General features: G+C 42.9%; 1 protein-coding gene across 9 annotated transcripts in view; it reads right to left on the bottom strand.

Moving 5' to 3' along the window:
• LOC147301875 (nck-associated protein 5-like) overlaps positions 1-16,553 on the bottom strand; it is a 188,662-nt gene that overhangs the window by 64,890 nt on the left and 107,219 nt on the right. For all 9 annotated transcript variants that reach the window (XM_086282914.1, XM_086282912.1, XM_086282913.1 and 6 more), the window contains one exon: positions 13,259-13,392. In XM_086282914.1, coding sequence (XP_086139040.1) covers positions 13,259-13,392 — 134 coding nt within the window. The remainder of the gene's footprint in view (positions 1-13,258; positions 13,393-16,553) is intronic.

Raw genomic sequence — 16,553 nt, 5'->3', positions numbered from 1 at the left:
CCAGGAAATGTTATAAAGGCAACATATTAAAAAAAATGTTGTTGAAATTCTATTTTATGCTCGTTTATTACTTGGGGACAGGGACATGTTTACCACAGTGTTGCATCACCTCCTCTTTGAACATCACTCTGTAAACATTTGGGAACTGAAGAGACCAGCTTCTGTGGCTTTGACAGCAGTGTTTTCCTCTTTTTGCTGCTTAGATTTTTTTTTTTTTTTTTTTTTGCAGACTTTAGTTTGGCGTTGTCTTGCTGAAATAGGCAAGGCCTTCTCTAAAAAAGTCATCTGCTGGCAGCGTACGTGGCTCCAGACCTGAATATATTCCTCAGAGTTATTGCTCCTGTCTCCAGGATTTCCAATAAGATCTGAGATCTTCTGAGCTCGAAACATCCCCTTTTTTTCCTGTACACTATAAATTTTTACTTGCATTTGAAGATTCAACAATGAATGCACCCACGCAGTGATTTCCAACTACAGAATCAATCCGGTTTTCAATACACTGAGGGCCCGAGGTACATGGCCACTGAATATTAGTTTTCAGCCTCGTCTTTTATGAACACAGTTCCTCTGAATTTTGTTACTATATAAATGATGTAGATACTGTAGATGCAGGAATCTGCAAATTCTTTGAAATTTTCAAATTTCTCTGAAACTTTTGTCCTCACAAACCTTTACAGAGTGGTGAACTACCATTTTACATACTATTGGCCTTCAGAGCTGCCTTAATTCTTTGTAGTACAGATATGACAAGCTGCTGGAAACATTTCTCAGAGTTCATAGTGACATGATAGCATCAAAGAGTTGCTGCAGAGTTGTACATCCAACCAGTGTTCAGTGGATCAGTGCTTTCATGTTTTTTATGCTAATGTCACAACAGAAATCAAGACTCATCAGACCAGGACACTTTTTTCCAATCTAGTATTGTCCGATTTCGTGAGCCCGTGTAAACTATGGCCATAGTTTCCTGTTGTTAGCTAAACAGAATGGTACCTGGTGTGGTCTTCTGTTGCTGCTGAGATGCTCTTCTGCGTAGTTTGCTCATAACAAGTGGTTATTTGAGCTACGTTTGCCTTCCTGTCAGCTTCAAGCATTCTGCCAATTCTCCTCTGACATCAGTGAGGCATTTTTACCCAGAGAACTGCCGATCCCTGGATGTTTTCTCTTTTTCAGATCTAGAAGTGTGTCCTTTGTAAACCCTAGTGATGGTTGTGTGGGGAGAAATCAGATCTGCCCTTCAGGTACCAACAGCCATACCACATTCAAAGTCACTTAAATCACTTTTTTCCCCTGATGCTCATTGTGAACTTCAGTAGAAGTTGCCATGTGCCATTTGTATTAATGAGCAGTTGAACAGACAGACCTAATGAAGAGTCTGGTAAGTGTACATCCAGTTATCTTACTAATTAACCTCACAGGTTGCACTAGGTGTTTCTATTTTTTTATCATTACCTTACTTTTTCAGTCTTTTATTGCCCTAATCATAATGTAAATGCTTAAATCTACAAGCAGATTAATTTCTTCAATCTCATAAAAATCATATTCAATTAAATAGAGTTTCCAATTTATTTGAAAATCCCTACATTCTCTTATTCCTGACAGCTAACAGAGCACCAGCAGTTTTTGGAACGGACTTGTAGTTCATCTGCTTGAATTTTGAACTGTGATCTGACGTCTTGTGCCTGAACTACTCGTTCTAATCTCATTTTCTTCAGCAACTCATGCAGACGGCACTATGACTAAGAGTGCTTTGAATAATTAGCATTAATTTGTTAGAAAGTGTTTGCGAGAGAGGTAATTATGAAGTAATGCGGTTCCTCGAGCATTAAAATAGTGCATTTAAATAAGCAAACGTATGTTTCCAGAGCTAAGTAAAGAACAGGACAAGCTCCCAGCTAAACAAGACAAGTAAACAGTGCAATTTGTCTCTGCTAAAGTCAGCTACTTGAAACATATGTGAGAGAAAGGGAGTACGCTAAATGCTTTTGATGGATGGAATATAACCCTCAGATGACAGAGCATTAGTTTACATAAAAAACATGCTCAGTGTGATAGTGTGATTAATCTCAAAGTGCTTGCAGGGACCTACTCAAAGCACCATTCTGGGAAGGAGAGACGAAGGAAAGGACAAAAGGCAAATGCCAATTCTGACTCTCGTGACCCTTGTGGTGCACCGGCTGAATTTCAAGTGTGGTGCTTGTCAGCAGTCCAGGAAATACAATTAAGACTCCAATCAATTTTCAGCCTGGGGTCGACGATGTTAAGGCTAACACACCCCTCTCGCCTCCTCTCAAACACGCACACACACACGGAGAACGCACACGAGCTCAGAGCTCTTCATGTGTCAGCGATCCGCAGCGGTACAAAACGATGCACTGTCAGAACAGAGCGGGTGATACAGTTAGCATATGAAAAACTTCCAGTCCTCTTCCTCTTTTTGCCATACAGCTGTCAGAAGCCACAATGACTTCAAACGCTTCATTCAAAACTATTTCTATTCATCAAAACTGCATCCCCCTTTATTCAGCTCTAACCTTCAATGACAAATTCCTTCACAGACCTGAAAATGATCAAAGGGCTCCAAAAACCTCTGCCAAAAGCTGAAAATTGTAGCTCAAAACTCACCCCGTCTTGACTTTTTCTCCATTTTTACTGCCGCCGTTTTTTCCGAAAAAGGCCAGAAGCACCGTGCAGACATCCCTGAGCTCCATATGTGAAGTCATCCGCTGTAAAGTGACCTAGACACTACAGCACATATGTGGGTCTCTGGGCTAAAATAGGCCATGCGGTCATCATATAAGCCTGAGTGCTTTTCACTCAATCGACAGTCAGTCCAGCGGCCGGGTCAACCAAGTCAGCCTGACGGCACAGCTCCTGTTATCACTCTGTACTTGCTGTGTCTCCAACGTGTCATTATCCGGCACTAGCCTGTGCAAAGACAGTGATCTGGCAGGCAAAGACTTTCCCATATGTCCCATGTTAAGCCCTCCACACAAGAGAAGGGCACCTGCTGGGCGGCAAGCAGGCCAGCAGTCTCAGATAGCATGGGGAAGGCGGTGGCGGGGGGGGAGCAGCGATGGACTTGCACAAGTAAGGACAGGGATCCCCCTGTTTGGCAGCCTGTGTGTGTGTGTGTTTGTGTACACGCACATGTGTAGCTGTGTGGGTCTTTATTAGTGATTAAGAGGCTTTGGCTTTCATAAAATCGACACTTTCCGTGCAAGAAAAGCTGAGAGGGAGGCAGCGTGCCAGGACACTCACCGCACGATCAGAGATCTCTACAGGACTTCCAGCGAGTCGCTTTCTACCATCACATTTTTGGTTAATTTTAGTCAGTGCTCTCCTGCCACGTGCATGTTTGCAAGTTTCACAGCTCAGATGAAGCAGGACACACACACACACACTCCTATTGTGGGGATATTCATGCTGCCAGCGTTCCTCGGCAGGCACTTTGTCTCTATCCCGAATTAGAAATAAAAGCAAGGTCTTTTACTTTGTTTTTCCTCTTTATCACAGAAAGTCCCACAGGCATGTGTTTGAGAATGAAGACCATAATGTGAGGATGAAATATCTGAATCCTCAAAGAATCTTCACCTGAACAAGAGGACGCTCTTCTTGCTCTCTCCAACTGTGGTCGCACTCTCACTTTATCAGCGCCGCAGTCAGGCTTCGGTTGACTGAAACCCTCTAATCTGATTTGACCGGAGCACAATTGGAATATCCCAAAGCTGGTGAAACGATACTGAGAACAATCACCTGGTTGTGCAGCTGAATCGAGGCCATGAGGGGCCCTCGCGTGACTGATTCATCGACAGCTCCAATCGCCTTATCTGACCTTAACAAGGCGCTGCGAAACTGTCTGTTTTTTGGCCCCGAAATAGTCCATTCTTCTTCTCAGACTCCTTTCCAGCAACACACACCCACCGGGTGATTGCCTAGCTTAACACAATGCTAAGCCACTCTTATCCTCTTAGAGCTGTTTTTGCAGAAAACTCGCAAGGAGACCCTTTCTAGTACGTGACCTAAATGAAGCAGAGAGGCAAACAAAACTGGTGGTGAAGAGTTTGGCTTTGAGGACAGGTCAGAGTTGTAAAAGTCATGCATATCAGTCATGCATGTTACAGTGGAGTAGCATTTCAAAGGTCCTCGCCCTTGTGACCGCTGCCTCTCGCCAGAGAACTTTAACCTGACCAACAAGACACACATGCAAGAGACGCAAGGGGGAAAAGAGATCAAGCGGCCAGAGCATTTAGTGTGCCCCGTAAATCATATTTCATAAATCTTTGCTGTGACAACAACGGCAAATAGTAAAAATGTGCAAAAACCACAACAGTTCAGCCATCCAAGACTTCTGAAATAACCACAAAAGGGTTTTTAGCAGAAGCACTGCACAGACTGCACAGACAGGGTGCAATCGAGGACTAGCCTGCAAGAGTGTAAATTAAAAAGGACATATGGAGGCGACCAGATTTAGATTCCTCCTTCATCCCCCTCAACCCCCAGCACTTCCACTACGTTTGGGAGGATTTAGAGTGCAAATTCACGAGGTCTGTCCCACATGTTCACCCCTGGCCAAAGGAAGCATTTAGCAGCAAAGAAGCCATCGGCTCTCGAAAGCATCTAGCTGGAGCCTCTCTAAGCATCTCCCTTATGGGCTGCAGGCATGTGCATCCCACATGTGAGAGAGAGCTACAGACTGAGCAAGACATCCCAGCGGGAGACCTTAGTCGTGATGACAGCGTGTAGCGCATTACTTACACCCAGACCCTACAGCCTCTTCCTACCATGGACTTTTGGGAATTTGAAGGGGTAAAGATGGAGAGAAGGGGTGGAAGACCATTGTTTGACCAAACCCAGTCAAGCCATTTTGAAGGAAAAGCAAAGAAACCAAATCAGTTGTACTGATTTCCCAAAAGAAGTGTGGATATGTATGTGTCTCTCTTAGTCTGGATAAGTTAAATATATTTCAGGCTTCTTTTTCTAATGATTAGACAAAAAGATGTATGTACCCACTGGATTTAAAAGCTCTGAGCTAAGCTTTTGGCTGCCACTCTTTAAATCATTCTCTTATTTGTCATCTATTTTACCCTAAATGGGATAATTACTCACAATAAGAACTTTATGCTGTATTAAACTTAACTTCAAACAAGCTATTTAAACTATAATCCTATTAGGAAAATGTTTACTGGGGACATAAATCTAGCAAGAAGCATAGACGTCCTCCTCATAGACTTTTAAACAATCAAACTTCTCTAGGCAATCTAACAAGCTGGAAGAAATACAGATTTAAGGCACTTCTGAATTGGCTTCACTTTTCAGACCTGGAAGCTACATCCATCTTTAATGTCACCCATGGAAGTCATTGAAGTCTACTATTTAGCTTTGTAACTGGCATCTTTAAGCAGCTTTACAACACATGTGAACCCAATTTTCTCCATTTAATGCAAATTCAAGTCTGACTTAGCCAATGGCATGTCTGTTATCACTCATGCATGGTTTCTACCGTACATCAAGCGTCCAATATACACTGCATTGACAAAAGTATTGGGCCATACTACTTAATCTTTAATTTTATTCTCCTTTGACAATGGGGCTGCAAGCCACTTTGCAACCCATGTGAACTCCAAGTTCTCCGTTTAACACTGAGTAAAATCTGACTAGCCTTCCTTTATATCAAGTCGAATGCGCAATTTCAAAATGTAAGCCTGAACACTGGCTATTTTCTGAAAGTTTGGAGACTAAATGAGACCTAAGTTGTTATAGAAAGTAACTGGTTGACTGATCAGCCTTTCTTGCAAAAATTCAGGCAAAAACAAACAAATAAATAAGTAACAGCCAAATTTAAATACTGGAATAAAACTGAGAAATCATTTGTGAATAAAATCAAACCTCAACTCTGTATCCTGTAAGTTAAGATTACCATAAAGATTTCCTGCTTAGCATTCTGCAGCAATGAATGGCAAACAGGCAGATTATTACACCGAGGTGACCCTTCTTTGATTTATTTCAGAGGAAGAAATTCAGCGTTTACATTTTTTAAACTCACCTCAGCTGAACTACAGGGGCAGAGGCGGACGAATCGACCCTTTAGGAAGTAGGTGAGCTGCTTGTGTAACACATCTGTGTATATGTGTCATTCAGAGCAGCTGCCAGACAGCGAAATCTATAGTGCAACCATGAGATCAGTTTGAATTACATGCTCTTTGGCTTTAGGCTACAGTCACCAGCTTCACACTCCAGAGAAAACCGGTGAGCTGCTGCTGCTGTAGATGGATGCCCTACTTCCACACACGCTTGTAATCTGACCTATTAACATCATAACCAGCATGTTTAATCCAAGGTGGAAGTTGCTGTGGTGCAATGGAGAGGGCATGTGCAAGTATTTGTGGCCGTCTGACACAATTACAAGCAGATAACGGGTCACTTTTTGCCACAGAAACCCAGTGGAGCACTTTAAGTGAGGGGACTGTGTCTTATCTTCAAAGAAAAATGTGAAGATTGATACCAAAGCCCTCTTATGGGCTAGTAATTTAGTGCATGTGATAGAGTAGAATAACCCAAATTAAGTTCAATCAGACATAATTCCCTGGTCAGATTTGGAAGTTAAAGAGAGGAGGGAGGGGGCTGAAACGGACCAATAAATCCTTTCAAATATGAGGTGCTCCCAAAATAGTCCAGACACCTATTATCTATTTAACAGCCCCATTCCCCCATTGGGCAACAGTAAGGAAGTAACTTCAAAAAAGACTGACCCCTCCTCCATCCTGTTAATGACCCAAGATGTGTCGCCTTGAACAGAGGGCCTGATTCATCTGGCTAAACCCTGCAGAGGGAGTGGGAGGAGGGGGGAAGATCTGTTTTGAATGCACCAAATTAAAACACTTGGACCTGGCGTGGCTGGATGCTTGAATGATTAGAAGAGAGGGCATTGATCTGCAAACAGAGCGCAATCACTCAGCTCCCCCTGTCTGAGCCTATCAGGCTTTGGCGGTCCAGCTGTGGCGGCGGTGGTGGTAATGGAAGCAGAACATGAACGCTGCAGACCGCGGTGGGATCTCAACCTGAGCGTGACTGTCCAAACAACGCGTCCAGACTTGAAAAGCGCTGCCATTCCTGCATGTTTACATCACCGGCCTCCTAAATACGCTGCGTATGCAAGCGTGCATGCATGTTCTCACACACCGTGCTGAAAAGAGCACGCCGCTGGGCTGTAAATCTGCAGGCACCCGTCGTCATCTGCTGCTGTTGTTAGTCTGGCCATAAGTCTCCCATATCCTGCGTGAAGAGGGCCCTTCAAAGACAGTAATGAGTCAAAGTCAAGTGGAGCGAGTCGGCTGTAAACGCCCCAGTTTTGTCAATGAGCGCGCCCGTCTTCTGGGCGACAGAGAGTCTGATTTAAAGATAGAGCAGAAAAAAGTAGAGAGGAATCTCTTGGAAAACAAGGACTTCACATTTTCACTCCTTTCTGGAAGTGTCTGACCTCCAAGAACAGGCAGAGGGATGAGTCCAATAAAGTTTTTAGAGTGTGAGGAAGGAAACAAAACAAATCACTGCAAAAATGAAATTTGCACTTGTGCTCATTACCTGCAAAAACTGTCTTCTTCATCCTCAAGCCACATTTTTAATGCAGGGTCCCCAGTGGCCCCTGTGTCTCCCCGGCGGTCATCCTGTCTGAGCTTGGAGCCGAGATGTAGTCAAGGCCTCGGAGAACAGACATCCAAATGTGCTCGATCGTTTCTGTCCCTGACATTAATTTATGCCATCATTTAAGGAAGGACAAGAAGATTTTTAAGTTGTGTCCCCCATCTTTTCTCTGTCTTTCCCCTGCTGGGCCAGTCCTGGCTCTTAAAGTGTCCGTGTGGAGTTGTGGGGACGTCCAGGGTGGGCCGAGGACGCTGCTGAAGTCTCCCGCTAATCCACTGGAGTTTAATGACTGCAGAGGCCTTGCAAGTAGTGGGGGGAAGCCTTAGAGAGGGGGTCGGTCAGGGGAGGTTGGGCATGTGACCCACACCAGGCTAAGAGCCCAACTGGTTGGGGGAGGGTGCATGTGCATGCAGAGGAGAGGATATAGACCTATGTCTAGAGTTAAGTGGCCAGTCAGTTGAAGAATGCCAGCTTTCTGATCTCGGGAGCAAATTGAGCTATTTCTTTTATTTTCTTTCTTGTTTTGTTTTTTTTTTTCTTTAGGGTGAAAGCTGAAAAGAAAAAGCCAGTTGTTTCAGTTTTGCCAATTCCTGCCTTAAATTGTTACCCCTGCCAAAAAAGGAAAAAAAAAAATAGCCTGAGCATTACAAAGGACAGAAAAAAAGCAAAGGAGACAAAACAAAGGCTGTAAGAAGCCGAGATTCCCTGGAGTTTGTCTGGCTGTAGGGGTGACCGACTGATCTTTTCTGTTTGGTGTTGCTTTTTGTTCACGTATCTGATACAGTAAAGAGCAGCTGTAACAAGCAGCTCATTACCTTCCTGCTTCACATCATCACACAACAAAGCAGAGAGCTCAAAAAGCAAAGAATTCGGAGCAGAAATTACTTATTTGCATAGAGTCTGATCCCACAGCTAAAGCACTTGGCTGGCTTTTATCATTCCGACTGGTCCGCCTTATTTCCATCCTCATCTCTGTGATTCCAAAAGTGCCACCTCAATTAATTAGCGACACGCAAATCAATTGTTGCCTGAGGTCAAGCAGATCACGGTCTATTTATAAGACTGGACGTCCACTTAACATGATTTGTGGGCATTAACTCAAAAAGACACATTGATGAACTAAGGTTTCTACCCCCACCCCCCCCCCCCCCCCCACACACACACACACACACACATCAAATGCACAACAAATAATGAGCCCGAATCAATCAATCAGCCAGCAGAGAGGTAAATAAGTGTCGTCTGCCGGTTGAAGGCAAGCATCCGTAAGCCAACAACTGAAACAGCAGATGCAAGTAGGGCAAAGGTTTACAGGAAGGCTTCTTTTTTTTACTGGCTAATTAAAGTGACCACACTGTTGTCCCATCTGCCACCGCAGATTATTGGCTGCCATGTAAGCATGCTAATGCGGCGAAGGGACCAGGTACCAGTAAACACACTCCACATGCTTGTTAGGGGACTCGTTCACATTCAGATAAGCGCTCAGGCATCGCTTTAAACAAAGATTAAGGCTCTGAAAGTGAAATCCTGTTAGCTTATTTGTGCAGAGGCGTTAGGGGAGCGGGGAGATATCTTTCGAACTTGCAGCCCGAACCCCGCGTTCCCTTTGGGAGTTGCTAAGAAGCATTGACGACGCGGGGAAATTGCAGCAATCGAGCATGATGTCAGCGCGCCACACCGCTGGAATGGCAACAGCCGAGCGAGGTAGGGCCGAACATCCCCACTTCGATGAGCGCTTTTTAAGGACATAATGGAATCTTTGTCTTTACTGCCACGCCGTTGCTTGGCAGCAGGAACGGTAGCCGCCGGATGCCCGATGAGAGCCATCTATCTGGACAACCCCTGCCATGCAGACAAATTCATCTGGCTCTGCGGGGACCTGTGCAGGACCCAATCAGGGATAAGCTTCATATATTTCCCCCCTAATAGAATTGCTGTACTTCATCTCACTCTGGCTTCAGCACATTGACTCTTGTATTGCGAGCTACTATCTCACTAATTCACTTTTAGCCTTGAGGAGCGAGTGCACTGTATCTGCACTCTTTATTATGCCGGGGAACCTGTGCAAAAACCCAATAAGTCTACGTAAAGGTCAGAAGGTGACCCCGATGGAAGACGTGGACAGGGGAAATGCCGGAAATAGAAAACTGCTTCAGGTTTAGGAAGGATAAAGCAAAATGAACTCCCCTCAGCTATCTCCAAAACAGTGTAAACTGTATAAATGTGCATCAGGAATGTGAGGAAGGCCAACATGAGTGAGAAACACCGCTGAGCTTAATTCAGAGGCATCAATGGAACATTTTAAATATGTGATAAATCTTTGGAATGGCTCTTAAATATTTTATTCCTCCCCTGGCAGCGACTCTGCCCTCGTCTGCACTATAACACTGGGACCATTAAAACGTACCGGATTTTCTCCAACCAACTTAATGAGAAGATAAGCAGTCAATGTAAAATCCCCCAGACTCTTTTTTCCCCAGCCCCGTCCTTTTGCATACTGAATGCCTATCGCCTAATTATGGCATCAACTCGGGCCCTGGCTCTTGATTTGCTGTCCCTCTCTGTCACACTTCAGCAGCTGCAAAGAGGAGGATGAGTTCATGAAATAGAGGTTACTGAAGTTATGACGAGAGCATTGTTTAAGGGCTTCACACCTTATGGGTTCCCTTTCTGCAAAGCAAAAGTAATGTATCAGACGATCTTTTTCTGACGAAGACAAGGTCAAGCGTCGCAGAGAAATGGCACTGAAGTGCTCTGATGAAATGGAAAAGCAAAGAAAAGAATGTGAGAAATAGAAAAAGTGGGAACAAGGTATCGATTTTGAAGGTTACTGAAAGATTGTGCTGATTGCAGAAAATTGCTGGCAAAAATCTATTGCTTTCACTAAAAGGGATAGTTACTGGTTTCTGGACGCTTCAGGGAAAAAATGCTCCAGGCTGCTGTACATGCCACTGATATCTCCTTAAAGAGAAACAGTTTGATAAAAAAATGTCCAAGTTTGCTTTATTAGATTTACTCTGATCACTTGGATCACCCATTACTGCAGCTTACTGTGAAGTTTTAAGAAATTGGAGCAAAGGGTTAAACTCAGTACCCAGGCAAAGGCTTAGTACAGTGATGGTGGCTGTGGCTCCTCTAGTCCACATGCCAAAATATCCTTCGACAAGATACTGAACCCCCGAGCTGTTGGGTTAAAAGTGCACAGGTATAGAAAAGGGTACTTGTTTGAATGACGTTTGTAGTAAGGAAGCGCTTTGAGTGCTCAAATAGAGTAGAAAAGCACTACTAACTCAAAAGCTGCATTGGGACAGATTGGAATCTTCACCGTGCCAATTTTGGCCTAACCTGGCTCCGTTTTTTTGCTGCCTCTGCAAGCTGCTTTGCAACCCACCTCAATCCCAGCTCACCCTTTTCATTGCATGTCTGACCCAGTCGTGTTTGTTGGTTGTCTGCTGGGTGATAGCATTGATCAGAATAGAAATCAGGAACTGGCTGTATTGTTCCATACAACTATACTCAGTATTGTCTGCAATATCTTTTTAACCCTATGACCATGATTCTCAGCTAGAAAAGGGTGGAATGCCCACTTTGGGTCTGGAAGGAGTTGTTGTCAAGGGTGGATGAGTTTAAGTATCTTAGACAGTACAGCTGCTACTCCTCCACATCGAAAGGAGCCAGGGGAGGTCACTCAGGTATCTGACTAGGAAATCAGTATTTTTCCCCCTGAATTCGCTGAATGTCACTGTGAATGCTTTCTGTGTGGACATAGCTTTCAATACTTTTAAATGCACTTTTATAAAGAATATGGGAGTTGAGATTCTTCACTCTTGCACATCTATCGTTTTTTCTTAGCATTGGGTCCAAAAGTCCAGTTTTATTAAGCCTCTGGTAAAGACATATTTTAGAAGACAGAAAAGTCTAGCATGGCTCATTTTTCCTTCGTGAATGAAAAGTTAAAAAAATAAAAAAAAAGTGAACACAGGTGCCCTTTTCCAGGGCAACAGAGTTCAAACCAGAGAGGAAAAAACATCCAGGGGTCTCTGAGTCCAGACTCTGACTCCGAGCTACAGACTTTGAGTAAAATCTACTCAAACTCCTGTCATAACTTTTACAGCAAAGAGACAATAATTACTCGATGACCAGATGCTTTGGCCTTTTCAAATGAAAGTAGGACAACAAGTAATGCAAGGGACTCGAAATAAGTCAAACCTCTGAAGGATTAAGCGCATTTCTTCACTGATTACAATTTCTTGCAGATGGCTTGTGATGACCTGCAGTTTAGTGAAAGGAAAGCGTGTGAGGTCATCTCTTTAAAACCTTTTATTACCCAAGGATTATTCATCTAGCGTGGTGTCCGACACATCCATAAAGTCTCAAATAAGAACAGAAAATAAATGGAAAAGCAGTTCAAGGATTTATGTGTGGGTGGTTGCCCTTAAATGGGGTTAAGAAGTAAAATTTTTCTTCTTTAAAATGTTACAGATACTGTGCCGTGAAAAAGTATCTGCCTCCTTCCTGATTTCTGAGGGTTTTTTTGCAAATTTGTCACACTTTCATGTTTCAGATAACAAAGCAAATTTGAATATTAAACAAAGAAATGGATAAGGGACAACAGTTATCCAAACCTACTTGTTAATGCCCATAAACTTAAAAAGTAGTTGTTCCGCCCTTCGCAGCAAGAACTGCAATCGAGCTTCAGTGATAAGTGCAGGTGAATCTTTCACATCATTGCGGATGAATTTTGGTCCAGTCTTATGAAATGCTGTTAGTTTTATGTCAGATGTAAAAGGACCCAAACCTTCCACAAAGTTCAGCTTTTGTCTCGTCAGTCCACAGAATATTTTCTTCTTTTCAAGATGTTTTTGGTAAATGTGAAATGTGAACTTTGACCTTAACCGAGGTCAAAGTTCAAAGTGAGGCCTGTGGTTCTTTAATGTTGTTCTGGTGCAGTAATTTTGGTAGGCTGGTCACTCGCCACTGATACAAGTTTTCTCCATGTGTGTATAATGGCTCTCACTGTGGTTCATTGGAGTTACAAAACCTTAGAAATGGCTTTCTAACCCTTTCCACTGACACATGTCAGTGCCTTTGTTTCTCAGCTCTTTAGATCGTGGCCTGATGTGTTGCTGTTTGAGGTCTTTTAACCTGCTTCACTTTCTCAGACAGGTTCTATTTAAGTGGTTTCTGGATTCAACAGGGCTGCCAGTAACCAAGCCTGAGTGAGTCTTGTGAAACTGAACTCAGCTTTCTAACAAATGTGGTTAATCATCAAAGAAAAACTGAATTTTGTACTTACTCAGGGTAAAACAACTAGACAAACAACAAAGAAATGAGGTGGGGAGCAAATACTTTTTCACAGCACTGCATAAAAAGGAGATCAAATCACTCAAGTGAAACACAATCATTTTATAGACGCTCGTACTTTTCATCACCTCCCACACAGGGTTACAGAGGGCTGAATACAATATTTGCTGATGCTGAATAAACAGGATCAGTATCATAGCAACTTTGTAATTCGTCCTCTATTTGTTTTTATTTATTCCTTTTGTTCAAACGTAATGAGTGAGGGCTGAAAAATGGGATTTAAAGCCCGCTCTGTGCTCCTGGGTTCTTTTACCTGGAGAATTGCAGCTGCAGTGAAACCACCTGCGCCTGACCCAGCTCGGACTCCTCCGTCACTTCCCGGAGACGCTTCTCGCTCTCCAGTCGCAGGCGTCGCTCTTCCTCTAGCTCGTGGATCAGCTTTTCTCGCTGTGGGAAAGAGCAGAAGGACGATCAACTCTCAGGCAGTGTGTGGCCTGGGGCTAAAAAGATCACCCTCAAGTCACATGCCACAATTTTTACGACCCCCTTCCCCGAATATTCGACCCTCCTCGGATGAGGGCAAGCAAACACAGGCTGTCTCAGCATCATAATCACCAAAACATCTGCTCACCAAACATCTGAAACCAAACACAGCTTGTCCTAGCTGAAAAAAACAATCCACGCCTCGCCGCTTTTTCCCCTGACTTTAGGTGTGAGAGGAAATAAAAGAATAAGGGCATGATGACATTTAGGCCGCCTCGATTGGCATTACTTCCAGTAGTTTGTTGTTACTTTGAAACACTCATAATGAGCCTCCGCTTCTTTCTGTCTCTATGAGAGAAAGTTCACACTAAATGTCATCTGAAATCACTGAGCCCGCCCTCCCGTGCCTCAGTCTTTCTCCTGCTTTTCATTTCATTTCAGATCTATTCAGAAAATGCTCCCCGATATCACTGAAGCTATGAATAGCATGTTTACCCTGCTCCTCTCTTCCTCACACCATGCAAACCGTCCTCTCTTCTTCTGCGTGTTTCACCTTTTTTTCCCCCCTTTACGTTATAGTTATGATGATGAGTAAACATGACCTCATTCGACCCAACTATTGATAGATCCTGAATTAAAAAGCTGGAGTTCCTCGGTAAGAGGAGGGAGGGATCACTTATGCCTACTTATCTCTGCTTTCCATTCCTTGATTTCAGAGCTTTATAAATGTTGCTTGTGGTGTATATGGTCTCCATGAAGCATTTAGCCAGTTTTCTCTGGTCTTTTCCAATTCTTTAATTGGATTCTTCATTTCTGAAGGATTCTGTCTTTGGATCCCAAAAGAGAAAGACATCCTTGCCTCAAACCCAACTTCAAAGACTAAGGTCCCTGTGGTGGCACACTCCCTACTCCAGTTTTCTTGACAAAGTTGCAAAAAAAGCTTTAAGCAAATTCCTAGCAGCAAGGCGGAGGATTTTTTTTTTTAGCTGACGGAGCAAATAAGACGGGATCATTCTCTTGGTCTGGCAGTTTCTATTGTACATAAAGCCAAGCATCTGTCGCTGCTGCTGACAGTCTATGACAAAGCCACTGGCTTCCATTTCCGTAGATTTGGGTGATCTACCAACTGTCAAAGCCTTGCCAGGAATATCAGCTAAAAATACAAGATTGTAAAATATCTGCAAATGGGTCTGAGGCCAAAGACACACACTAGAAAGAAAAAGGGAGACAGTTTCTTCTTTTGCAAACAAAGATGCAGTGTTTGGTGAATAAGAGATTCAACTTTGGCTTAACAAGGGTTGATTAGAGATGATTATCATCCTTTTATTTCCACCTAGGAGTACAAGTACCCAGGGAGGTGGTGAAAAACGTATATGTGGATATACAGTGCAAAAGTCTCGACTCACTTCTGATTTCTTTTCTTTGGCTAGGAAAATGGGACACTGTTCAAATGAACAGATACTGACACTTCTTTTGTCCGGTTTCCTCAAATTTTTTAAGGACACCCTGCACACCATTGTGAGATATGTTACATTTTCAGCCAATATCTCTTTGGGAATCACCTTGCTGGTGCAAAAGTACTATTTTATCTCTGTCAAACTGTGGTATCTTTGACATCTTTCACAGATTGTTACTAGCAGCCCGTCACAAAAACGCACAGAGGGCCTAAAGACACATCTTATAATTGGGTATTTGCAAAGTTCTCTGTTATGCATAGTCACAAGAATAGTTAATCCCCTGAGTTAAGTTTCTTTTTTGTGCTTAAATGACTCATAGGTCTGTGTAAGTGGCTCAACAAACAAATAAAACATTCCTCTGAAAATGGTCAGTTACAAGGACTGGACTGAAAATGAGCAATAAAGGAGTCAACATGCAAAAAAAGCTTCAGGAAGCCTAAAGAACTATTCACCCAGAGCACTTTAAACATTACCACAAAGTCTGGCTCTGTGGAAGAAAACATCTGAAGTGAATGCATTAGTATTTTAAACAGAGACTACTGTACATAAGTGAATAAAAGTTTTAAATAACCTTTTAAATAACAGCCTTCACTGTACTCTACAGTATATCTATGGAAACACATCTGTTACCTTGGGAATTCTCCTGCACCTCTCCTGACAGATTCCTTTAAACATCTGAAGTTTTGAAAGCTCTTTGCTGTAAAAGTAAGTCTCTGGATAATCCTCTGGATAAAACATTTGAACTTTATATAAGAGTTCAATGAGAATCAGTTCAGTTGTTTACAGATGTGTACTGGCTACTATTTAACATGACTCTAAATGTGATTGGTTAACTCTAAACAGAGGGTGTGCACACATGCTTAAATATTCTAGTTGTTTTGGAGTCAATCAGAGTTTAAGAGCCAATGGAAAATGTTGGGAATCACCAGATTATCCTGTCAGTTCTTCATCAGTTCTCTTCAGTGCAAATGGAATTACTTACTGCCCATCCTCATCGTCAGCACCAGTCATGATGTGGTATTACTCAGTGCATGCCTGCAAAGAAGCTGGAGTGCTTTCTCTCAGACAAGCATTATGGGGACATCTTGTGGCGTGAAAGAATATAGGTCAGAGACAGTGAGCGTGTCACTCTGTGTGGCATATGGACAAAACATCCTCCTCGACATGAGGCCCTCCTTTATGCCGGGTCTCTCGTGAAAAACCATGAAACCAAACTGGAAAGAAAAACATCGAAACAACTATAATGTGACACCGAGTCGCATTGCTCCATTACTCCGTATGACCATACTCTCCTTATAAACTGTCTTGTGTCACTACATTGTTACTTCTGTTACAAAAGCAGATCCTAACTGGGTGATTCAGCTGCTGAGGGGGAATATTAAACCAGAGTCACCATTAAAACCAGTCCCCGTCTTCACCGCGGCAGTAAATTCACGGCTACTATGTGCAGCGGGGAGGCTCTCCCTGTCAGGAGTAATGGCTGCTGTAAATCCACTCATACAAGAATGTAAAGTAGTGCATCCCCCTGCCAGGAGCTGGACGTATATATATATATATATATATATATATATATATATATATATGTATATATATATATATATATATATATATACATATATATATATATATATATGTATATATATATATGACTTTTCTGGTTCTTCTTTC

The sequence above is a fragment of the Aulonocara sp. 'chitande type north' Nkhata Bay genome, linkage group LG23 (genome assembly GCF_057382095.1).
Source record: "Aulonocara sp. 'chitande type north' Nkhata Bay isolate Kocher_YH1m ecotype deep benthic linkage group LG23, A_spYH_male_GT1.1, whole genome shotgun sequence".
NCBI lineage: Eukaryota > Metazoa > Chordata > Actinopteri > Cichliformes > Cichlidae > Aulonocara > Aulonocara sp. 'chitande type north' Nkhata Bay.
Note: the sequence above shows the minus strand (reverse complement) of the source record. Positions and strands in the feature narration are given on the sequence as shown.